Genomic DNA, 26,933 nt, shown 5'->3' on the forward strand with positions numbered 1-26,933 from the left:
TTTCTGATATGGGATTATTTAGGTATTCTATTTCTTCTGCTGTTAATCTAGGCAATTTATATTTTTGTAAATATTCATCCATATCTCCTAAATTGTTATATTTGTTGCCATATAATTGGGCGAAATAGTTCTTAATGATTGCCTTAATTTCCCCTTCATTAGAGGTGAGGTCTCCCTTTTCATCTCTAATACTGTCAATTTGGTTTTCTTCTTTTTCTTATTAGATTGACTAGTACTTTGTCTATTTTATCTGTTTTTTCAAAATACCAGCTTCTAGTCTTATTTATTAATTCAATAGTTCTTTTACTTTCGATTTTATTAATTTTTCCCTAATTTTTAGTATTTCTAATTTAGTTTTCATCTGGGGTTTTTTTATTTAGTTTTCATCTGGGGGTTTTTTATTTGCTTGCTTTCTAATTTTTTGAGTTGCATGCCCAATTCTTTAATCTCTGCCCTCCTTAATTTCTTAATATATGCACTCAGGGATATAAATTTCCCCCTGAGTACTGCCTTGGCTGCATCCCACAGAGTTTGGTAGGATGTCTCATCATTGTCATTCTCTTCAATGAAATTGTTGATTGTTTCTATGATTTCTTCTTTGACAATTTGGTTTTGGAGAATCATATTGTTTAATTTCCAATTGGTTTTTGATTTGCCTGTCCAGGTGCCCTTACTGATTATTAGTTTTATCGCATTATGATCTGAGAAGGTTACATTTATTATATCTGCTCTTTTGCATTTGTTTGCCATGATTCTATGACCTATTACATGGTCAATCTTTGTAAATGTACCATGTGCAGCTGAAAAGAAGGTGTATTCCTTTTTGTCCCTATTTATTTTTCTCCACATATCAATTAAATCTAATTTTTCTAGGACTTCATTCATCTCTCTTACCTCTTTCTTATTTATTTTTTGGTTTGATTTATCTAGATCTGAAAGAGGAATATTTAGATCTCCCACTATTATAGTTTTACTATCTATTTCCTTCTTGAGCTCTGCCAGTTTCTCCTTTATGAATTTAGATGCTATACCACTTGGTGCATATATATTGAGCAGTGTTATTTCCTCATTGTTTATACTGCCTTTAATCAGGATGTAATGACCTTCCCTGTCTTTTTTAATCATATCTATTTTTACTTTGGCTTTGTCAGAAATCATAATAGCCACTCCTGCCTTCTTTTTCTCATTTGATGCCCAAAGATTTTGCTCATACCCTTAACCTTGAACTTGTGTGTGTCTACCCGCCTCATATGTGTTTCTTGTAGACAACCTATGGTAGGATTTTGGTTTCTGATCCACTCTGCTATTTGCTTCCGTTTTATGAGTGAGTTCATCCCGTTCACATTCAGAGTTACAATTGTTAGTTGTATATTCACTGACATTTTTGTATCCTCCCCTAGACCCACTCCTTCTTATTACACTATTTTCTTTTACACCAGTGGTTTGCTTTGAGCCGGTATCCCTTATCCCCTCCCTTGATTGACTTCCCTTTCTTCCCCCTCCCTTGTTGTTCCCCTCTTTTTGTTTTTTAAAGGCCTAATGAATTCCCACCCCCTTCTTCTCCCCTCCCTTTTTTGACCTCCCCTTTCCCCTGCTCCCTTTGGTTTATCCCTTCTGACTTTCTCAGTAGGGTTAGATAGAGTTTTTTATCCGGATGGATAATAAAGCTACTCTTTCCTCTCTGGGTTAATTATACTGAGAGTAAGGTTTGATTATGCTCTCTTCCTCTCCTTCTTATGGTATTATTTATCCCCTCCCCTCCCCATGCCCTCTTTGTGTATAATAGAATATCTTCTTTTTCTTATTTACTCGGATTTTTTTTGGTGTCCCCTACTATTCCCCCCCTCTTTCCCACCCCTTATGTCTTCTTAGACCATTTAGTATCCTGTCTTCTCCCTATGAATTATTCTTTTGGTTGCTATAATAATGAATATTATAATAGTGTATAGAGTTCACTACAGAGAATTATACATAGCATTTCTCCACCTAGTAATACAGATAATTAGATCTTATTTATGCCCTTAAAGAGTCAAGCTTAAAAGACTATGAGTTTTCTTTCTTTTCCCTCTGTTTCTTATTTACCTTTTCATCTTTCTCTTGATATTTGTGGTTGAGTGTCAAACTTTCCCGGTCTCTTTTGTGCAAAAACTTGGAATTCTTCAATTTTGTTGAATGCCCATACTTTCCCCTGAAAGTATATGGTTAGTTTCGCTGGGTAGTTGATTCGTGGTTACAGGCCCAGCTCTCTTGCCTTTCTGAATATTGTATTCCAAGCCTTGTGGTCTTTTAGCATTGAGGCTGCCAGATCCTGTGTGATCCTTATTGGTGCTCCTTGATATGTGAATTGTCTCTTTCTGGCTTCTTGTAAGATTTTTTCTTTAACTTGAAAGCTCTTCAATTTCGCTATTATATTTCTGGGTGTTGACTTTTCTGGGTCCAGTGTAGAGGGTGTTCTATGGATCCTTTCAATGTCTATATTGCCCTCTTGTTGTAGAACTTCAGGGGAAAGTCTGTGTGGGCCCCCAGCCACCTGGGGTCCCTCGTCTTGCAGCACACAAGTACAAGCCCCAGGGCTGCCAGTGATTATCTAGTTGCCCCAGTCCTGTTTTCACACTTGTGCATTGGCGTTGTGCGAGGTGTGCATTGTGGGGGGTAGGGGGGGGTCTTCTTCCTCTCGCGTTTTAGTGAGAGCTGTTTCACCCCTTTATAGTGTGGAAATGCCCAGATTCTGTGTACCTTCAATGCTGCGCCCTGTTGTGGGGTTCCTTCGTTCCTCTGGACTCGTTTTTATTTCCCCTTGAGGGGTCCTGTATGCTTCAGTCAGGAGAGATCAAGCAGCTGCTCCTTACACTACCGCCATCTTAACCAGAAGTCTTAAGCTGCAGTCTTAAGGTGATCCTGGACTCCTGGCTGAGAGAGACTTACAACTCAGCATTTTTTTTTCCACAAGAAGGGGACTCCTCTGCCTTTTCTTTTGAGGGAAGAGAGACCAAATCAATAGATTTGAAGTGTAAGTTTTTGGGATTTTGTCTCTACCTTTTGGCCAGTTCTCTCATATGCAAATACCTTATTGTTCCCCAGCAAGACTTTACCTTTTTGTGTTTAATCTGTAAACAAACTTCCATTCAGTTTTTTTTTTTTTTTGAATAATGCTGTTTCAAAGCATGCTTGAAACTCTGAAATAATAGTTTGAGTTGGTAAAGTTACAAAGTGCAGTTTGGATCTGCTTCTTTTCCAGGGGGTTGGGTTTGTGCTGATTGAATACCTTGCAGTTGAGAGCTTGACTAATCTTAAGATTCAGGGGGGAAAGTCATCTCCTCACACCCCTTTGGCTTTTTGGTTTACCCGTACCTATTATGAGGGTTGTGCACACTCTCTGTGCAGAATTTGCCCTCACTATGATGAAATTCAGAGCTCTGACAAACGAAATCTCAATGGTTGATTTATATGGAGGAGGGGAAATAAACTTAAGAAGAGATCTGAAAGTTTATTGCTTGCTAATTATTTTCAGCTTTTCCTCTCAAGTTAGTAAACAAGTCTATTGGGATTGGTAAAAAGGATTTTTGACTACTTGCTTGTAACTGGTCATTTGCTTATTTTATTTGCTGATTTCTTTAAGGTTTAATTTTTTAAGCTTATCTGTATTAATCTAATTACTATCTATTCTGTTATATGATTCTTTATCTGTACTGTTTCCCCATGATTTTACTGAACAACATATCATTGTAAAAAGCTCATGAACATCTTACACAAAGTTTTTTTTTCAAGTTGTAAAAAGGTCATAAGTCTTATGTATCCTGGATTTGTCATCTTTTTTTTTAAACCCTTAACTTCCGTGTATTGGCTCCTAGGTGGAAGAGTGGTAAGGGTGGGCAATGGGGGTCAAGTGACTTGCCCTGGGTCACACAGCTGGGAATTGTTTGAGGCCGGATTTGAACCTAGGACCTCCCGTCTCTAGGTCTGACTCAATCCACTGAGCTACCCAGCTGCCCCTGGATTAATCATCTTAACTATCGTGGTCACATGTTGCTTATACAACTTTGGAGAATATAGTGACTTAAGAATTGAAATTATAATTTTATAAAGGGTCTTTAAAAATGATTTTAGATACCTTCTGAGTGGATGATAGGTATTCATATATATATATATATAAAGCAGGAACCAAAAAGAGCTCCTGCATGTATGATATTTTAACTTTTTAGTTTAATTTACTTTACCACCAGAAGGATATAAAATTCTTGACGATGTTTTAGACCCAAATAGGTTTTCATCAGCAATTGCCAAGGTTGAAAGATTTGCTATAGCTGTAGAATTTGTGACAAGTATAGATTTTTTAAACATCACACAAGTGGCTATCTATAAACTCATGTGAATCCTATATAACAATGGGTTTGTTTGCTGTTGTCAATAACTGGGCTATTGTGAATTTTAGGAATTTGGCACTTTATTTGAATGTATATTATCAACTATATTATTATTATTATAAGTTTGTTATTCTGTAAAAATAATTTGCATTCACAGTAGTTCATGGTCAAGTTTAAAAAGGAAATTGGATCTCATTTTTTGGGTGAGAAACCTTTCACTGATTATAAGCTATATATTTTTGATTTTTTAATTATTCTTTTATTTTTCCCCCTTGTATGTGCAATATAGTTTTGAGTTTTCTTTCTTCTCTCATTTTTTGTACTTCAACACATTATCAATATTAATCTTTTTTTCAAAATTTGCAGTAATATAAGTTTAAAATATATTTGTTCTAATGTTTATGCATACCAAAAAGGCTTTAAACTATAGAATAGTGCCATTGATCATTTAAATAATTATGGGATTTTGCTTAATGATTCTGTCTGATTCCAGAAGAGTATTTAAAAAGAGCCACTGCACAGTGCTAAAGAAGCACAAAGCCAATCTGAGTAGTGCAAATTGAGCACAAGGTCAAAGAGACCAACCAATCCCAGTGGGATTGATGTAATTTTGAGCCAAGACAAGAAGACTTAAGCTTGTTTGGGGTTTGCGGTTGTGGCACTTAACATATGTTAAGATGCAGGACTTCCTCTGAACCACATTCTATCCAAGCATCTCATCTTGGCTACCATTCTGGCTCCTCTAATCTAGTCCCTTTTCTGTCTTTTATAAGTGTGGCAAATTTCCTGTAGTCCTAGCTACTGATGTAGTAAATGTATAATTACTTAAATCACCTTAATTAAGTCCTGATTCAAGGACCTGTTATGGTTTTATTTTTCCTTTACTTAGATTTTTTAGACATAAGACTTTGACATTTTATATTTTATCCACAAGTTATTTTTTCTCTTTTATGTGTTTTTTTATGTTTTTGATTTATTTTGCAATTGATTCGTATACTTTATAACTCAGCCATGTATCCCTGAGTGATCCCTGTGTTATTATCCACCTCAGGGGGTATTTTGTTATTGTTGTGAACTTTTATTTGAATTTAGAAATTTTTAAGATAAGAAATTTGCTACCTCCCAGAATCCAGAGAATGAACCTGTTTGGAGAAGGGGCCATGAAGATGCCTGCAGAGACCACACACTGCATCAAGAAGATCCAGAATTGAACTTTGAGATATGAATTTGAACTTTGTGGGGGGGATTGAAAGCATTTGTTTTGAATGTATACTTTCATGCCAAAGGGGGCTGCCCCCAAATTGGCTTTTTGTTAATGTAGCAATCATTGATTTTGTTCTTTTCTCCTGTTTATCCACAAATTATTGCAATTTATATGTTGATTATGTTTTTATGATTCATTGGGGAGACTGTTCTACCAAAGGATCACTGGTGGGGTATGTGTAAATGGAAATTTTAAACCTTGGACTTCATCCCCCATAAGTCCCTAAGTTTTCCCCAAATTCCCTTTAATCTCTCCTGCACTTTCATGTTTGTGTGGTCACATTATTGTTTTAAGTTTTGCTGTAACTCCTCCCTCGTTCTCTTTGGTCCCTGGGAGTGAACTGGTTAGTACATTTTAGTTAGTCTCTTTTGTTAGTTCATTACTAATAAAATATTTATAAATATATTTAGTATTTTACATATTAATTTTAATCTTCACAGTAGAGATAGTGAAAGTGGGAATTGTAGGAAGGAGACAAAGCCTGGTTTAGCCTACTAGTCCTAAGTGCTGCTCTGGTGAAGTATGGTTCAGCCCCAGGCAAGGGCTTCCCCATGAAAGTTTAGTTCTAAAGAGGGATACTTTAATTTCTTGATTTGATTAACTAAAAATAGACAAAGGGAGAGTTAATTCTATTTTCACAGTGCCAAAACTTGAATGGCAGATGTGGGGTTGGGAGATGTGACTTGCTCTTCCCTCCTTGTTACAACTTCTTGCTCACTCTGTTTTCCTCTAACCCCACTGCCCCAGATGTTTTTTGCCTATCTTTTGGGTTTTTTCTTTTCTTGAATGTTGTTTGACTCTGGCTCATTGATGGTTCTTTTACTCCTGTATTCATTTTGTGGCGATATTTTAATCTTGGTCAGAAAGCATTCTTATGATGGTACAGAGCTGCTCTGAATTACCCCACATTTTGGTTCCACCCCCTGAAGTCTCTGATAAGGACCCATTTAAGGATAAATTAGAATAAGCCTCCTCCACTGAAACATGAGGCTATCCATAAAAACCATGTGGTTGGGTCCCACCAGGAAGTAGATCTTTCTTGTACATGTGTATGTTATGTTATCTGTAAGGTATTGTTTATTAATTTTTATAAGGCTCCAATATCATTAATGATGTCTTCTGAACTATTAATATAGGTCACAGCATGGGAAGTAACAGTGCCCTATGAAGTGAAACGTATTTGCTTTGTTTAGAAGTTCCAGTAGGTGCAGGCGAAGGAGGAGCTCTCCTTAGCAAGCTTCTGAGTGTGTCAGCCTTGCAAAGCCAGTCCTTACAGCTTAAGGGGGTCCCTAACGGGAGAGATCTGAGGATTTTCCACTATAACAAGGCAATTTTCCATAACTATATGAGCCAATAAATCAAGTTCTTTCTAGAGTTTGGAAAGAACCCTTGATGTATGCAAAATAGACGCTGCTGTATTTTGAGCCAATCCTTCAAGTGCAGAGGATAAATTTTTCAGAGTCTACTACTGCTGTAATTCCAAGATTAGGAACTAAGGCCCATAAAAATTTATATCAAGGGCTGTTTTCATGTGCTACTATGGGATTAGAACTTCCTCAAATAGATCTCTTCTCTCTATGCCATCATGTACCTAGACTTCTTGTATAGTTATATCAAATCCTTATCAATGCTTATCAAATCCATTGTGTGGTTTTTTAATAGTCACCATTGGAATAAGATAAGATGTTCCGCAAGTGCCATACCATTCTGAAGGGAGAGAGGACACTGTTTGCCTTGTATGGATAAAAAATTGCCCAGGGGTTTTTAAACTCCAGGATAATGATGGAATATAATCTGTCTTACAGTTTGTGCTGTGTGTGCCTTTATAAGTGACAGTGTTGAAAGAAATAAAAGAAGCATTTCCTCTTTTTGTGGTCCTAGTAATAGCACAAATAAAAGAAGTCAAGTTACTCTCAGGAAGGATTTCAGAAGTGATTACAGTGAATATCAGATCCCAGATTAATGACAGTGTGAGAAGCCCTATGTTGAGTTACCCACACACTGAAGTGTGGCAATGGAGGTAAAACATTTAAAGGAGGAATCTTAGATTCATAATTAACATGAGTTTGTTTGGAAAACCCTTGGGTATTAATACAAATTCTGAACCAATGTAATGAAGAAATATCCATGGATATTTGTGTACCCCAGTCTGTAAAATTATGACTATTATTAAGTTTACATGTTGCATGAGCAAATGGAGCAAAAGGATCAAAATATGTGAGGTTCAATCCTATTATTGAGGGTATAGATTCCTGTGCACTTACAGGGACCACTACCCAGTTTGGTAAACTTTATTGATGTATTTGTTGACAGATCAAACAACCTTGAGGTCCCATATGATTTGCTTGAAACTTTATGGCCTATGTTACTATGCAACCTCATAAAATGACTAGTAAGTATACATTTATTTCTATGTATCTTCTTGCAAAAGTGAAGGCCAATATAATGACCATTTGTAGTAATATAAACTGGCCACCTGGGTAGAGTTCAACCACCATACATAAATCATATTAACAGTATTGTTTGGGGGAGCCAAATGAAAGTTAGGGGGTTCTGTAAGGATGATACAGGCTGAAGTTGGAATTGCAGCCACTCAAGCCTCCTGTTGGGGGATGGGTACTTCTTAGGCCAGTAGCTGTTAAGTCCCCCAAAGGAGATTGGCCAAGCAGGTCTTTACAGAGGGAACACAAAAATGATGGCTTCACTAAAGAGATCTGACCCAATTCTCTCTCAGTTTGATGGATTGGTTGAGAGGAGGTGTTCTTCACTAAAAAGGAATGTTTCTGGCTGATAGGTGTGATCCACAAACAAGGCTATATGTGAAAATCAACAGGATCCCCACTCATGAAAATCTCTTCCAACTGCCAGACTTTGGAGTGAAGGAGTGTTCTTTCAGGGTGAGAGATGATGTAATTGTCTATCCAATTATAGAATCAATAAGCTATTAAAACTTCTTTAATTATTAAGGGAAATTTATTGGGGAAAAAGATTGAAAGGCGATGTAAAAGGGAAGAGGAGATCTCTGTAATCTAATTGAGATGGGCCAGAGAATGGCCTCACCCTAAACAGGGTTAGGCCTCTTCACAGTGTTTCTTCCCTCTTCCTAACCTATGGCTCAAGTATCAAACTAAATAAATAAATGAGCAAGATTTAGTAGGATGTTGTCAGATGTTGCTTGAAGATCTTCAGAGATGATATTACTGCTAGTTAGATTTTATAACTGCAGCAGGAAGCAGGCCAAAGTGGGGAACTGACTGAAACAGTAGGTATCTGAATAGTAGGGATAGGCTTATGGAGCTTCTGGTATGAATCAACTAAGGGTCAATGGAATGTCTTGATCAGACCACCCACCATCCAAGACCCAAACCCAGAATGAGCTTCCACTGCCTGGGGATCACTTCCTTATATAGTCCAGTTCTAACTGCCCCCCAACTGCCTTCAGCTTCTTGGGATTCCAAATATGAACAACCTTTTCTTTCTCACTTGCAGTAATGCTTACAGAGCCTATGTAACTTATTTTGAAATGGATGTTTGCAATATAATCCATCATAACACGATCCATGAAAACATCTAGGAGAACAGTTATCATCAATTTGTAAGTTTGTATATTCAGGATAATGCTGGCCCACAGCGAATGGTAAAAAGAGCAACAGGCCTAGAATGGAAGTTAGGATCCAGGTTGCAGAATTCTTAAAAGAGCATCGAGACTTGCCTTCCCTGTTGCTGGCCTTATGATATTCATCATCATAATTACTAATTAGAGCATCCTCAAAGTCACTAGTCTGAGTTTCAGAATCCATACATTTAAACTCCTGGGTTTCTTGTTCTCTGTTTACAATATGTAGTTCACAGTAAGAATCTCTTCTGGAATAAGTAATGAGTTCTACTGTATCTGTAGGTACTACATTTTGAATAGTCAAATTGTCACAGGGATTTGGAATAATAGTTTCATCCTGTCCCAATCCTTATAACAACTGTAGCAATAGAAAACTCCTAAATAGCAGGGAAGTACAACTATACACATAATGATGATCAAGAAAATCTAAATGGAATTAAATAATGATTTACTTTGTTTCTGAGGCTGAATGGGAATAGGTTTAATACAAATCTTCCTTTTAAAAGTTTTTTTTGTCTACATAGTTCTGAAAACCTTCTATTTAAACTACTGTTCAAACTGCTTTTATTTCTGTCCAAACTATTGTTTAAGTTACTTTCATTTATTATCCCTCCTCTCAGGGACATTTTACCATGTACCTGAAGAAGAGGATCACCAGTTGGGGTCACCTCTATAAAAGGTAAACTTACCACAGTGGTGATGGAGAGACTTAGGGGTATAGGATCATAACAAAACTCTAGGTCTTCTAATTTCCTGTTATGTAGGGTTAATATCAAATTTGTACCTTTCAGAGAAAAAGTAGAATAAAACTTGACCCAGAAAGTACAAGTCACTCCTGGAGTATGTATATAGTTTTAGGGCTGGTTGTGGGGCCAATAGATGTAGAGACAAAAACCCATCAGTGATATGAAGTGCCTGTGACTTCATTTCAATAAAATAAAGACCAATGCCACCAAGGTTGCATCAAAGAATATCAATTAGAGGATGCTGAGAGACAAAAAGAAGGACTAAATTGGTAGTCTTCATACTTAGTTTGATTGCATGTAATAAAAGAAAATTTAAATAAGTGTATTATGTTTGAAGATGCAGCTTGAATTGTGGATGTATTATAAACTGAAAACAGGTCAACAGCTACAGATTGGCACCTTAGTGTAATAAGGTGATCTGAATAGTCCAAATGGTATAAAGAGGGGGAAGGATAACAGGAAAAGCTCTCAGGTACTCTAGAATAGTGATGGGCAAACTTTTTAAAGAGGGGGGCCAAAGGAAAGGAAATGCTCATCTGTCAGTCTGTTTCTCAGGCAATTCTTTTGAAGTTTCATTGTTTTGTATCCTACTCGTATTTGTCAGATTAGGAATAATGTCCTGAGGCCAGATAGAATATTTCAGGGGGCCGCATCTGACCCGTAGGCTGTAGTTTTCCTATCCCTGCTCTAGAAAAATCTTTGATAGTAGTAGTGATGCAAGGGGAAAAGAATGAACAAAAAGAAATGTCACAATCAGTGACTACTATAGAAGTTATATTTCATTCAGAGCATGAAGGAGGAATAGTCATATCTCCTAAACAGAGAGAGGCAGTAAGCACCTAAGATGGAAATACTGTGCTCTTCCTTGATGGATAAATATGAACCATATGAATAAGAGGCCTAAGAATAATAGCTGAGTGAGGCATACTTGCATCAAAATTGCCAAAAAATATTTAAAAAACTGTTCAGGGTGCCTTGAGTCCAGATCAGAGAGTTCAGAATCCAGTTCAGAAAGGACAGAGAGGAAAGAACCATTGGCAGTCATATTCAACCAGTGAAAGGTGCTGGTTTTATATGAGAGCAGTGAATCCAGTAATTCTTTTGTTTAAAACCTTGACTGCCATAGGAGTGGTCAGAAGAAACTAAAAAGGTCCCTTCCAAACAGGTTGAATCACTCCAGAATGCTGAAAATTTTTTTTAACATAGACATAATCACTAGGCAGAAAGCTGTGCAGAGAAAAATCTATAGGGTCAGACTGAACTATTTCTCTAATATCATGTAATTCCTTTAGTCTATGTTGCAATTCTTGGATATATTTAGCAATAACAACATCTCCCCCCAACATAGAAGTATATACTGTCACAAAAGGTTTAGCTTTCAAAGGAGGAAGGCCAGAGCATTTCATAAGAGGAAACATGACAATCTCTTTGAGAATGGCTCCTTAAATAAAAAAGAGCTACTGGTAGTACATCAAGCCATTTTAAGTGTGTTTCTTGAAATAATTTCCCAGTTAAGAGCTTAATCTATTTGTTCAAACATTCCACCTGACATGAAGACTATGGGTTATCGATAACAAACATGGAATCTTGGCATGATTCCTAAATTAGTGTAAATTCTAGAAAGAACTGTATCAGTGAAATGAGAGCCCCTATAAGAATCAATTTTAGCTGGGGGGGCATATCTGGAAACAATTTCTAAATAAAAATCTTTGTTATAAAGATATATCATTTACATTACATTACATTACATCATTACAATGTACAACAGATTTTGAAGCAGGGAAAGCTTCAACCCACCATGTTAATTGATCAACAATAACTAATGTTTTAAGTTTCCAATTTTGGACAGATTTATAAAATTGATTTGTAAAAACTCAAATGATTGATAAGCTAGTGGATGACCATCACAGGCAACCTTTTTATTTGTTTATTTTTATGATTTTAAAATTTTATTTAGAGTATTTTTCCATGGTTACATAATTCATGATTTTTCCACCCCTCTTCCCTCCCCCCTCCTAGAGCTGAGAAGAAATTTCACTGGGTTATACATGCATACATACATACATGCATTGTTTAAAATCTATTTACATAATATTCATATTTACAATAGAATGATCTTTTAATGCCAAAACTCCAGTCATATCTCCATCGAACCACATGATGGATGCATTTCTACTCCCACAGTTCTTTCTCTGGATGTCGATAGTGTTCTTTCTCATAAGTCTCTCAGAATTGTCCTGGATCATTGCATGCTGCTAGTAGAAAAGTCTGTTCTATTTGATTATGCCACAATGTATCAGTTTCTGTGTACAATATTCTCTCTGCTCCTTTCTCTCTGCATCCATTCCTGGAGGTCTTTCCAGTTTACATAGAAATCCTCTAGTTCATCATTCCTTTCAGCACAATAATATTCCATCACCATCAGATACCAAAATTTGGTCAGTCATTCCCCAATCAATGGACACCCCCTTATTTTCCATTTTTTTGCTACCACAAAGAGCGCTGCTATGAATAATTTTGTACAAATATTTTTCCTTATTTTCTCTTTGGGGTACAAACAAAGTAGTATGGCTGGATCAAAGGGCAGGTATTCTTTTAAAGCCCTTTGCACATAATTCCAAATTGCTTTCCAGAATGGTTGGATAAATTCACAACTCTACCAGCAGTGTATTAGTATTCCATTTTTGCTACATCCTCTCCAACATTTATCACTTTGCTTAGACAATCTTTTTAAAAGCATGTTAATTAAAAGTGATACATTCTAGACACCCTAATGTTATACGAGAATCCACTGAAGTGATTCCTGGAGACATCCAAGCCCTTCTTATTGTGTCTGCAATTTCCTGTGCCCCATAATGACCTCCAGCATGAACTGCTAGGCAGACTTGTTGATAACATTTTTTAGGAAGAAAAGGCTTGCCTTCATCACTTACCTAGATCCCAAATATCTGCTTTGAATTATACCTCTGAGTCCAGGTTTCAATTTTCTTGTCTTCATAAGTGATGTTTGACCATTGGTAGTCTCTGTGGTAGGGTTTTTATTTATCTTGTTTTCTTCTGCAGTATATAGTGGCATTGTATAAACAGGGTCTTCTTTAGCTGTGGTCTTTGCAGCTAAATCAGCTCATTCATTCCCTTTGAACACAGGGCCAGTTCTCTTTTTGTGGGCTGAGCAATATATTATTGCTAAAGCCTTGGGTAGCTAAATGACTTCAAGCAAGTCTTTAATCAAATTAGAGTGTGCTACCTGCTTTCTTGATGATGTTAGGAACCAACACTATAACCACAGCATTCCTGTGGCATGACATATCCCCACAACATATCGGGAATCTGAATAGATATTAGCAGTTTTCCCTCTGGATAAAAAATAGGCTTGAGCTAAAGCCAGAAATTCTGCTGCCTGAGTGTTGAGGTTAGATGGAAGGGAGGCTGACCACAATATATCATAATCAATAGCCACGGCTAGGATGAGCCATCAGTATATAGGGTTAGTTCAGGATTTTTCAGGGGGACCTCTAAAAGGTCTTAGTGTGGCTTTTCTGACATTTCAAGTACAGTTTCACAGTCATGTAGGGGTTCCCCTGATAAAAGAAGATCAGGTAGCAGAGTGGAAGGATTTAAAGTATTACATCTTTTGATATTGATGTTCTCACTTCCTAATAAAGTCACTTCATACTGAGCAAGTCTTTGGCCTGAAAATGCCTGAGTTTGGTGGCATAACAGCAAGGCCTCAACTTCATGGGAGCACTGCACAGTTTGGGGGTGAGGGGGAGGTTACTAGTACTAGATCAGCTTACTTCTTAACTAGCAAAGCTGCAGCTGCTACTGTCCTCAAGCAAGGTACAATGGAAGAACTGACTGAATCCAATTGGGTAGAAAAGTAAGCCCCTGGGCATTGTGAAAATGCAAAAACTTGAGTTAGCATCCCAGAGGCTACTCCCTTACTCTCATGTACATAGAGAGTGAAAGGCTTAGAATAGTCAGGCAATCTCAGGGTGGGAGCAGTCATGAATGCTTTCACAAGTTCCCTTAAAGCAACCATTTTTATTTCATTTCTAAAGGTAAGGGGCTTCACAATTTCCCCAAAATATGGAATCCAGGATCAGCAATAACCAGCAACTCCCAATATAGCACATACCTTTTTCTTATTCTCAGGTACAAATAGGTTCTGCAACGCTTGTATCCTCTTAGGGGAAATAGTTCTTTTTCCTGGTGACAAAATGAAACTTATGTATTCTATCTGCGTTTTATACCACCGTACCTTTGCTTTAGATATCTTGTGTACCTGCTTAGCAAGTTCCCAAACTAAATGGTAGCTATCTTGATAGGAGATTTCTTGGTTAGAAGAGGCCAGGAGCAAGTCATCTACATACTGGATCAAAGTAGAGCCTTTAAAAGTGATGGCAGATATATCTATCTTCAACATCTGGGAGAAGATGGTGGGACTGTTTATATACCCTTGTGGAAGTCTTGTGAAAGTATATTGAAGACTCAGCAAGGTAAATGCAAATAGATATTAGGATTTTGAGCTGATAGGTATAGAGTAAAAGGCAGCACATAAATCAAAAACAGAAAAACAAGTAGCATTATAGGGAATTGCAGTCACAAAAGTTGAAGGGTTAGGTACAACAGGATGGAGAGCAACCATATAAGAGTTAATTGCTCTAAGATCCTGGACAAAATGATAGATGGAATTACTGCCTAGACCAGGCTTCAGCTTCTTTATTAGAAGAATAGGGGTATTTGCCTCTGATCTACAAGGCACAATTCCTTGTTTAATAAGACTCAATTATGGGTGTAATACTGATAATTGCCTCCTTAGAAAGAGGATTCTGAGGTAGTGATGGGGGTTTCCCTCCTTTTGTTGCAACAGAAACTGGGACAACTGACTTAAGTTGTCCTACATCAGTGGGGGAGCTCGCTCAGACTTCCTAGGTAAGAAATCAGTGATTAACAAGTTTTCATCATGGTCAGAGGGATAAGCAAGTGGTTCCTCATTACAATATTAACTTAATACATTAATAAATGATGGTATTAACAATTTTTCATCAGGCAAGTGAATTGTAAGAGTATTGACTGGCATACAGTGAATAACAATTCTTAATTTATATAATAGATCTCTTCCCAAAAGATCACCAGGTGATTGAGGTATCCACAAAAAAGAATGCATGATGGTAATTGGACCAACAGTAATCTCTAGTGGTGACTTGAGAGAAAGAAGTTCACTATTTCCCTCTACATCAATTACTGACATTTGTTTAACAATAGTTTCTTTATCCCTAATTACAGATCTTAGAACAGACAAAGAAGTTCCAGTATTAATTAAGCAAGAATATTGAACACCCTCCACATATAAATCTTCACATTGGGCATGGGAGAAGCATGGACTGGCAATATGGGGACTATGATTTTATTTTTACCAGATGCTACAGGCCCTAAAGTCCCTGACCTGCCCCTCTCCTTCAAACTATCATTGTGAAACAGCAATTTTCCTATTTTGAGCAACCCAATTTTCAACTCTGGCTGAAGTATTTGTTTGTCAGGCTTCTTGTCTATTCTCAAATTTCCTTCCTGCCACATCTTTCTGTTTCTTCCTATAATCCTTGGTCAAATGTCCCCTTTTTCCACAGAAAGAGCAGTGCCCTGTCTTCCTGAGTGGTTGGTCTTGAGATGTTTGTTGAACAAGAGCTAGAACTGATTTGTTCTTTTGACCAAACTTTAGTATCCCTTCCTTATCTTCCCCTTCATGTACATACAAAGCAATTGCCTTCAATTCACCTATAGGCTTCTCATGCCATCCTGGGCTAAATTTTGAGAAATATTTCTTGATATTAGGGAGTCATTAGTTTACAAAAGCTGTATTAATTATTCTGGCATCTCTTGGGTTAATGGAATCTAGTCTAGCAAATCTTTTGGCACTTTTGTAGAGGTGATCATAAAATCTCATAGGAGACGCATCTTTCTCCTGGGTAGTTTCCTGAAATTTGCTGTAATTTTCTGGGTGTTGTGAGAAAAGCTCTATTCATCTGATCAAATTATTTCTAGTGTCTCTTAACTGATTTAAATCCCCACAAATATTAGGATTTCATTCTGGGTCTTGAACAGACCATGTCCCACCTCCCCCTGGACCAACTACCACCTGATTGGTAGTTTTATAATTCCCACTCTTTCCCCATCTGATAATAATGTTTCAAGAAGATGTTTCACATTATTCAATGAAAAACAGTACTCACTATATATGGATTTAAACAGATCTATCACTGCTAAGGGGTTCTCATTGAATTGGGGGATATTTTGTTTCCACATTGCTAGATCAGAAGGTCTGAAAGGATGATGTTCTTTAATAAAAATTACATTTCCCTGTGCAGTGAGCTGAATTTTATCTATTAAAGGGAAAGCAGAGGCTGGGACTGTTTTTTGTTCCTCTTCTCTTCCTGTCAAGCTCTAGTTTTTATTCCTTTTTTTTCTCTTTGCATTTCTCTCCCTCTGGCTCAAAATGGGAAGTTGGGAAGGGGGAGGATGGAAGGGGAACAGGCAAGACAAGGTAAAGTTTGTTTGGGCCTGAATTAACTCCTCTATTGGCTAGCCAGCTGTTCCCATCTCTCTTGTTTTTCTAAAAAGGCTTCTAATTTATTTATAGCATAAAGATCAAAAGTTCCAAATTTAGGCCAAAAAGTTCCTGAGAGTCTTATACCAGTTAAAACAATATTCTATAACTTTTTTTCTCTCCATTCCTTTACTTATTGGTAAGTTGTCTTTGTCCCATTCAATTAAGGATTTCCCCAGTGTAGAGTCCCTAGGAATTTCTTTTGCTATTCCTAGAGCCCATATTGAGCAGGAAAACCAGGAGAAAGGAGAGCCTGTCTGGATTTGACTAAAACTACTCTTTTGTTTTGGGGAACCAAATTAGACAAATTATGCAGGCTGGAACAATGCTTCTTTTGGCTAGGACTACTAACCAACCCAAAGACTTTCTTATTCTAAAAAAAAAATCTAGTTTCTACTTAAAAAACACGAAACAATTCAGGGGAAAAAACCCCCAAACAGCGAGAAAAAGCAGAAGTAAAACTTACTGGAATAAGCTCTGAATAAAGACTTAGGAACTATGACACATTTGAAATTAACAACTAATCTGTTTAGAATCAAGGAAAAAAAGAAAGGTTTGAGTAGGTTTTCAACCCGCAATTGTTGAAAACCACTGAAAGTTACTTACCAGTTTGGATTTGATTTGAAACCTGCAAGGAATCTTTGTTTGTTGATCTCTCCTACAAGAAGCGGGCAGGAACAAAATGTCCCCTATGTGGGCCACCTTAAAGAAAACCCTTTTTGGAGGAAGGACCCCCGAGGGACAGAATTTCCTTTAGGCCCTGGCAAAGTTGCCAAATGTGGTGGAAAATTATTACACCAATATAGTCTCCAAGCTATTAATAGGTCTTTTGCAAGTGGGTCAGTCTCAAAATAAAGCCAGACTCTGGCCAATGCCAAGACTAAAGACCCTGATCCTTAGGAGATAGGCTTTTTTTTGCAAAGAAATCTGATTACACAGTGACAGAAAATACAAACAAATTTAAAATTGAATAGATGCAAAATCTTTCACATTGGCAGTTCTTAATTAATTATGCAAGTGATGATTAAGCTGGAAAATACAAAAATAATCACTATGTGTGGTAACTTTATGTTTATTGTTATGGCTGGCATTTCTAAGACCTCTGCAATGTGGGTCAGGGTCTAATTGTTTTCTGCTGAGAATTATGATTCAACAATAGGAGTCAGCAGTTAGATGGTTGATGTTTGTACCCAAGAGCATCCCTGACACTTCCCTTGGCCAATGTTTGCACCCAAGAGCAGCCTTCTATCTTGTTTTGGTCAACACTTGCAATCAGGAGCAGGGTGTGGTTGGCTTAGTAGAAACTCTTGAGTTATAGACTTAAGGTCAAAATGCCTATAAACAAGATTTGATACCACCCTAAGCTGTATTTTTATTAGCTAATGTTTATAACTCTTATAAAGCAAACTATACTACTTGACTATTAACTCAAGATTAATGATTATGTTATTAAAATAATCATGAAGGCTAATATTTCACACTCACACCCACTGACACCTACACATGTAGAGTTCACTTCCAGAAGGCAGAGAATTCAACCCCAAGGGAAGAAGCAATCACACCCCGGGAAGAACCTCAGTCGGATCCTGTCTACCTCTCCTCCCCAAACCCTGCCTTCTAGTGGGAGGAATGCCTTGGCCCCTGGAATAACCCTTCTTCCCCTCTGGTCTCCAAATTAGTCCCCTGAACTAGAATTCCATCTGGGCCATGTCCACTCAGTCAGTCATCTCTGAGAGCTCCTGATTCCCATTCCTTGACCTCTCTTTCCCTCTCTCCCTTATCATGCTCTCCAGTGTGGATTCTCTTATGTCTATTAAGCCTAGAGTTCCATGGGAAAGCCTATCCAGACTTTTTTACATTCATAGCATTTCTCTCCACTGAGGATTCTCCAATGTGTTGCAAGATTGCCCCTCTGTGTAAAAGTTTTTCCACTTTCTTTACATCCATAAAGATTTTCTTCAGCGTGGATTATGGGATGTACAGTTCAGAGTTCTGACTGAAGGCATTCCAACCTCTATCACTCACATAAAACATATTTCTAGGTTAACTTTTTGATGTCTAATGAGGTTTGTATTCCATGTAGACACTATTTCCCTTATATTTCTCTCATATATGGTCATTTTAGGATGTTTCCCATGGGACTGAAGAAACTCCACCTGTCCAGGAAAGCACTTGTTACATTCATGATCCTGAGAATAGTCACTCCCTGAAGTCACTTTTTTTCACTGATTTGGAACTGAGTATTGTCTGAATCTCTTTTCAGTTTCATCACATTCACAGTCACTCTTTGAATTTTTCCTATGCGGATATTAATCACAGATTTCTCCCAAACTGAAGTCACAGAAAACATCACTTATGAATCTGTGATGACCAGATTCTTCCACAAAATCCTCAGCTCTTGTCACCTCATTTATTTCAAACCTAGTCTCTGAATCTGAAGAAAACAAATAAAGATATATACATGTACACACACATACAATGGAAATATAAATTCTTTCCTGTGATGGCAAAGTAATTTGATTTTTATCGTATTTCCCCAGTCAAAAAGAGTTTTCAACCTCAAGCTGGAAGAATTGGTTTTTGGAAACAGGATTTAGTCACATCTACAAGCTCATTTAGTTTAGAAATATCTTCACATACAATAACCCTGGATTTCACAAAACACCTGTGACACAGGCAGGATGAACATTCTCATCTCCCTTCACAATTCAGGTCATGAGCTCAGATTGGAGGAATGACCTGATCAACCTCCCTGCAGCTAGACTATAACTCAAAGTGTGACTGAGCATGCTCTGTCCACAGTACTAGACAGTCTTTTTTCATTGATCTTTCTATCTTTCCTTTCAATGCCTCGCTTTGATTATAATTTCTTTTCAGGCCGAGGTAACTTTTTTGACATTTTGTGCTGATTATTTTGGATATACTATTACATGGCCATTCTTTGGAAATTTCATATTCTAAGCTCAGAAATGGGCTACTTGTTTTAACTGTCTTGCAGTAATTTTGGAAATTATAATGCAAATTTTCTTCTTTTCTTTTGAGATCCAAAGATATTATGGCAGGGGCAGCTGGGTAGCTCAGTGGAGTGAGAGTCAGGCCTAGAGACAGGAGGCCCTAGGTTCAAACCCAGCCTCAGCCACTTCCCAGCTGTGTGACCCTGGGCAAGTCACTTGACCCCCATTGCCCACCCTTACCACTCTTCCACCTATGAGACAATACACCGAAGTACAAGGGTTTAAAAAAAAAACAAAAACAAAAACAAAGATATTATGGCAGTTGCTGCACATACACTTAATATTCAAATTATTTCATTATTAGGAATGATTTATACTACACAATATTCAATCCATCATTCTTCTCTCAATTAGTAAACGGCACAACTTTGCATCAGTCCTCTTGCCCCATGCCCCTTTAGTCATTCATGAAATGTTTGAAAGTTCATGATGACGTCTAAGATTCTTGGCTTGAAATTCTTTAATGGCACCTAATGTAGTAAAGAACTGCCCAGTTTGGTAACAATATATTTTCCTCCCTGAGACAACAAACATATACATATTAGAGGCCTAATAGGTTTCTCTGTGCAGTGATTCCAAACTACCATGACTCGACATAAAATGACCTTGTTGTTCCTTCCAGGACTACATCAAAAACCTACCCCTTCTAACCAAGTACAATGTACACTTTGCTTTCTCCATCTCTCCTCTAGTTGTTTCCACAACACCCTATCATTCAGACACACCAGTGTAAATCTATTCCCCTGGACAGTCCCAGGGATGTCCAAACCCTCATTTACCTGATGTACCCTGCACCAGAGTAGTTGCTATATTCCAAGGTTACTAGATAATCTCTTCTCATCACTACTATAATCACCATGTCAAGATGTTACAAATATTTGCATTTTTCCACTGAAGAAATGGCTGGCTTTTTCAACAACACCAGGCATGCTCACTACAAGCCATTTGAAACCATGTTGGACAATCACACACATTCTACAAACACAGACCCCACATTGCCTCTCATTGCAGGGTAAAGATCACTTCTCAACTGACCTCGTCTTCTACTTCTGTTGCTACTTTTTTATAAAGTTGATTTTCAAAGGAACTGGTTGGCAACCCAGGCCATTTCAGTTTCTCTGAGGAGGTATTTAATAAATTTATTAATTTATGGCCAGCCTCGTAATTTTCTCTCTTATAATTCTTATCTCCTTCTCCACTATAATAATTCTCTAATTAGTGGGAAAGAAAATATCAGAGGGAGGAGTATTTAGAACTTTGTTCATCATATAGAAATGTTTTGTGTAGCATTCAGATTTTAACCAATAAAGAGTATGAGGCTATTTCTTTGAGGATAATATAGTGTCTCGATGGGGGCATGGGATTCCCATAAACAAAAAATGTGTTTCCTTCACCATTGTCCCCAGAAAAGATGGTGACTTGTCTCTTGCTTATGAAGGAAGTTGTGTTCTATTTCTCTTTAGCCTGCTAGCTCAACCTTGGGATGTTCCTTGAGTCCCCATTAGTTGATATTTTGAGATAAGATGTACTTGGGAACCTCAAATCCTCCCTTATTACTTCATTAGAGGGGTTAGATTTCTACTCAGACACAGAAATCAGCCAATTGCATCATGAGTCTGAGTCCTTGGACAGAATGGATCAAACTGCAAGGATCAGGTTCCCTGTTCCTTCCATATCTTCCCCCTGCACTTTTATTTTGTGTTTGGTAAGATCTATGTGTGCCATCAAAAAACAGGAAACAAGTGAATGCCAATTAACTAGAGAATGGCCCAAAACTCTGTAATAGGTGAATGCCAACAAATAGTGAGGAAGAATGATAAACATTAGGATTTCAGAGAAAAAGTCCCTATCATTGTAGTTTTTTTTGTACAATATGAAATTTGGGGTGTTTAATGAGGGTTCCTCTATGGGAAAGTCCATGAAGTCTGTGCTACAGCAAAACACCTTTCCTAGTGAATTGGAGGCAATGAATCTTATATCGGGCAATATGTGTCTAGTGCAGTGATGGGCAAACTACAGCCTGTGGGCCAGATGCAGCCCCCTGAAATGTTCTATCCACCCTATCACAATATTCCTAATCAGACTAACACAATGAGTAGGATACAATACAATGAAACTTCGAAAGAGTTGCCTTAGAAACAGACTGACAGATGAGCATTTCCTTTCCTTTGACCCCCTCTTTAAAAAGTTTGCCCATCACTGGTCTAGTATAGTCAAATATGAGCTCAAGGTGAAGTCCTTCCTGTAATCATTCCTCCTACACCCCTTAAGAATGTTGTTCACTACTGATCATACAACTCTTCTCCACCATCATTTCATATTTTATTTTTGACAACAATTATATGTAAAGATGATATCCAACATTTTTTTAAAATTTTGAGTCTTGGATTTTCTCTCCCCAAACCCAAGAGATTTTAAGCAAATCTTATATAAATTTTGCATGTGCAACCCTATAAAACATTTTTCCATATGTTCCTTCTGTGGAATTAAACTCAAACAAATAAAACAAAAATTTTAAAAGTGAAAAAAAAGTTTCTTTGGTCTGGATTCAGACTCCATCAGTTCTTTCTCTGGAAACGGATGAAATTTTTTATTATAAGTCCTTTGGGATTGTTTTGGATCATTATATTGTTGAGAACAACTCAATACAGTTGTTCTGCATAAAATATTTTTTCACAATGTGCAGTGATTCTCCTGGTGTTGTTAAATTCAATCTGTATCAGTTCTCAAGTCTTTCCAGGTTTTTCTCAGCTCCTCCTTCTCCTCATTAATTATGAAACAATAGTATTATATTACAATCATATGTGACAATTTACTCAGCCATCTCCCAATTGATGAGTTTCCTCTTATTTTGCAATTCTTTAGTCACTCCAAAAAAAGCAGCTTTAAATGTTTTTTTTAAATACATATATGTCCTTTTCCTTTTTTTAATGCCCTTTAGACATAGTTCAAAATTGTTTTCTCCACAATGGTTGAATCAGTTCACAACTCCACTTAATAGTTTATTAGTATCTCAGTTTTCCCATATCTTCTCTAACTTGTCACTTTCCTTTTCTGCCATAATAGCCAATCTAGATGTGTGGTGTTCTCACAGACTTATTAATGTGCATTTCTCTAAATAATAGTAATCACCCTCCTCTTGAGGAAAACACATACAACTTTAGCACATTCATTAGGTTTTTCTACACTATGAATCCTCTGATATGAAGAGATGATCTCTGGCTGAAAGCCTTCCTACAGGGAATCCATCTGGAACTGGTCTGTCCCAAAGACATTTTCTCATATGGAACAAGCTCTGGACTCTCCATTTCAATGTATTCCAAAAGCAATTCTCACTTGGGAATAAGAGATGATTGTTGCCTGAAGGCCTTGTCCACATTCATAATATTACTAAAGTTTCTCTCTAGTGTAGATCTGTTAAATAATCTAAAAGTGGCAACTATAACATCTGCTTCACTCATGAGGTTTCTCTCCAATGAAGATTTTCTGACATGAAGCAACTGTGGAGCTTTATGTAAAAGCCTATCCAAATTGATAACATTCATAGTTTCTTTTCAATGTGGTTACCCTGATGCTTAGTAAGATAATTCTTCTGTGTGAAAGCCTTTCCACATTGTGTACATTCATAAGGTTTTTCTCCAGTGTGAATTCTCTGATGCTTAGCAAGATGACTCCTCTGTTTGAAAGCTTTTCCACACTCTTTACAGTCATAAGGTTTCTCTCCAGTGTGGATTCTAAGATGTTTAGCAAGGGATCCCCTCTCTGTAAAAGCTTTTCCACACTGTTTACATTCATAAGGTTTCTCTCCAGTGTGGATTCTCTGATGAGCAGTAAGAGATCCCTTCTCTGTAAAAGCTTTTCCACACTGTTTACATTCATAAGGTTTCTCTCCAGTGTGGATTTTCTGATGTTTAGCAAGAGCTCTCTTCTCTGGAAAAGCTTTTCCACACTGTTTACATTCATAAGGTTTCTGTTCAGTGTGGATTCTCTCATATTTAGTAAGAGCCTTTTTACGAGGTCTCTCTCCAGTGTGGATTCTCTGATGTATAGAAAGAGAATTCCTCCCTGTAAAAGCCTTTCCACATTGTTTGCATTCATAAGGTTTCTCTCCAGTGTGCATTCTCTGATGTGCAGCAAGTCTGCTCTTCAGTATGAAAGTCTTTTCACATTGTTTACATTCATAAATTTTCTCTCGAGTGTGAATTCTCTGATGCTTAGCAAGACTGCCCCTCCCTTTGAAAGTCCTTCCACATTGTTTACATTCACAAGATGTCTCTCCTGTGTGGACTTTCTGATGTGCAGTGAGAGAGAGTTTCCATGTAAAAGCCTTTCCACATTGTTTACATTCATAAGGTTTCTCACCAGTGTGGATTCTCTGATGTGCAGCAAGTTGTTCCTTCCCTATAAAAGCCTTTCCACAGTATTCACATTCATAAGGTTTCTCTCCAGTGTGGATTTTTTGATGTGCAGCTAGAGTGGTCCTCTGTGTGAAAACTTTTCCACATTGTTTACATTCATAAGGTTTTTCTCCAGTGTGGATTCTTTGATGTGCAGTGAAAGAGACCTTCCAGGTAAAGCCCTTTCCACATTGTTTACAGTTAAAAGGTTTCTCTCTAGCATGAATGTTCTTATGCTTACCAAGACTGCCCCTCTCTGTAAAAGCCTTTCCACACTGTTTACATTCATAAGGTTTCTCTCCAGTGTGGATTCTCTGATGTGCAGCAAGTTGGTACTTCCCTAAAAAAGCCTTTCCACAGTGTTTACATTCATAAGGTCTCTCTCCTGTGTGGCTTCTCTCATGTTCAGCTAGAGGGTACTTCCGTGTGAAAACTTTTCCACAGTATTTGCATTCATAAGGTTTCTCTCCAGTGTGGATTCTCTGATGTGCAGTGAGAGAGACCTTCCATATAAAAGTCTTTCCACATTGTTTACATTCATAAGGTTTTTCTCCAGTGTGGATTCTCTGATGTGTAGCAAGAGAGATCTTCCATGTAAAAGCCTTTCCACATTGTTTACATTCATAAGGTTTTTCTCCGGTGTGGATTCTCTGATGTGCAGCAAGATGGTCCCTCCCTGTAAAAGCCTTTCCACACTGTTTACATTCATAAGGTTTCTCTCCAGTGTGGATTCTCTGATGTGCAGTGAGAGAGTACCTCCATGTGAAAACCTTTCCACATTGTTTACATTCATAAGGTTTCTCTCCAGTGTGAATTCTATGATGTGCAACAAGAGAGATCTTCCATGTAAAAGCCTTTCCACATTGTTTACATTCATAAGGTTTCTCTCCAGTGTGGATTCTCTGATGTGCAATGAGAGAGAGCTTCCATGTAAAAGCCTTTCCACATTGTTTACATACATAATGCTTCTCTCCTGTGTGGATTCTCTGATGTGCAGCAAGATGATCCCTCCCTGTAAAAGCCTTTTCACAGTGATTACATTTATAAGGTTTCTCTCCTGTGTGGATTCTCTCATGTTCAGTTAGGGGGTACTTCCGTGTGAAAACCTTTCCACATTGTTTACATTCATAAAGTTTCTCTCCAGTGTGGAGTCTCTGATGTGTAGCAAGAGAGACCTTCCATGTAAAAACCTTTCCGCACTGTTTACATTCATAAAGTTTCTCTCCAGTGTGGATTCTTTGATGTGCAACAAGATGATTCCTCTGTGTAAAAGCTTTTCCACATTGTTTACATTCATAAGATTTCTCTCCAGAGAGGATTATTTGATGTTCAGGAAGCTCAGAGTTCTGACTGAAAGGTCTCCCACCACTATCACTCACAGAAACCATCTCTACTGCCATTTGCCCTATGTTATCTTGATGCACAGGTATTTCAGGAGGTTTCTCATGAGACTGAATAAGTCCTGCTTCTTCAGGAAAGCATTTCCTATATTCACTATCCTGATAACAGTCATTTCCTGAGGTCAATTTCATGTACTGATTTAGGACTGAATATTGACTGAATTTTTCTGCAGTTTTATCAAATTCACAGTTACTCTTTGGATTTTTATTTACCTTGATATTAGAATCACAGATTTCTCTCAAAATGAAGTCACAGGGAACTTCATTCCCAGATCCTTCTACAAGAAGGCTCAGCTTTGTAGCCATCTTCTTCACTTCAAAATTAGTCTCTGATTCTGAAGAAAACAAATAATGATATAAACACAGAAGGAAGGTGGACATACACACAGAGAAATGTAAATTATTTCCTCTGAGGGCAGAAATAAACTGATTTTTATTCTATTTCTCCAGGCAAAAAGGAGTTTTCAAACTTAAACAAGTAGAGCCAGTCTTTGGATATACCATTTGGTCATATCTGCAAGATGGATGATTTTAGAAATACTTTCACATACAATAACAATGAAACCTCACAATGGACCTGTGACATAGGCAGGCCCAAGATTTTAATCTCTCAGGAAATGAAAAACATGATGCAACATTGGTCTTCCAGCCCCTAAGTCAAGCACTCTCTTCACTTATTATTATAAGAATAATGGACAAGTGATTTTTTAAGGAAAGATAGAAAGGTCAATGGAGAAAGACTATCCAATACTGTGGACAAAACATACTCAGGCACAGGGTTTTACTACAACAGATAAAAGTCTTTTGGGATAACAGCCTTTATACACTTGCTTTCACTTCACTCACCTGGACAGGAGTTCCTTGGGCCTTTTTGCTCTAGCAGCCATGGTGCTTTCCCTTGCTGAAAACAGAAGATAAAATTTTCCCTAGGAACTGGAAGCCCTGGGCATAAGAAAGAAGGAAGGGATCAGGAGAGAAAAAAATATATGGTCCTTTTAAAGGAAAGGGGGCATTCAAGGAAGTCCTACAGAATGGCTCCTGTTGTATTCACTGTTGGTTCATTTACTGGAGGGCAGAGATCATGGAAACCATTTACAATGAGAAAATCCCATCTCAGTTTACCTGTTGTGATAGAAAGATAGGTACATTACTTAGACATTAAAGGCAGCAGGTAGTGAAGGAGTAAGAGGTCAGGACTTGGAGTCAGAAAAGCAAATTTAATCCAGCCTCAGAGAGATGGTAAGTGAGTTCTCCTGGGCAAGTTATTTAACCTCTGTTTGCCTGAGTTGCCTCAATTATGAATTGAGGACAAGAAAGAGAATCAAACTCACAGGGATGTGAAATTAATGATAATTATGAATTTCTTTACCTAGTAGAGGACATAGAGCAGATATTTTGAAATGCTTATTCCCTTCCTTTCAATTCCTACCATCTAGCTTGAGATTTGAGGGAAGAATGAAGGAGGAATAAGAATAAACTTGCTATACTAGGCAGAATTAGGGCCTGTGAGGTACAGTTTCATACT

The 26,933-nt window shown here is 37.6% G+C and overlaps 1 protein-coding gene across 1 annotated transcript in view; it reads right to left on the bottom strand.

Moving 5' to 3' along the window:
- LOC123240770 (zinc finger protein 91-like) overlaps nucleotides 1-25,540 on the bottom strand; it is a 730,881-nt gene extending 705,341 nt beyond the window's left edge. The window contains exons 1-3 of the mRNA XM_044668482.1: nucleotides 25,388-25,540; nucleotides 23,900-25,183; nucleotides 23,187-23,599 (exon numbers count right to left, since the gene is read on the bottom strand). Coding sequence (XP_044524417.1) covers nucleotides 23,187-23,599; nucleotides 23,900-25,183; nucleotides 25,388-25,540 — 1,850 coding nt within the window. The remainder of the gene's footprint in view (nucleotides 1-23,186; nucleotides 23,600-23,899; nucleotides 25,184-25,387) is intronic.
- Between the last annotated feature and the right edge of the window lie 1,393 nt (nucleotides 25,541-26,933).

The sequence above is a fragment of the Gracilinanus agilis genome, chromosome 3, assembly GCF_016433145.1.
Source record: "Gracilinanus agilis isolate LMUSP501 chromosome 3, AgileGrace, whole genome shotgun sequence".
Taxonomy (NCBI): Eukaryota; Metazoa; Chordata; class Mammalia; order Didelphimorphia; family Didelphidae; genus Gracilinanus; species Gracilinanus agilis.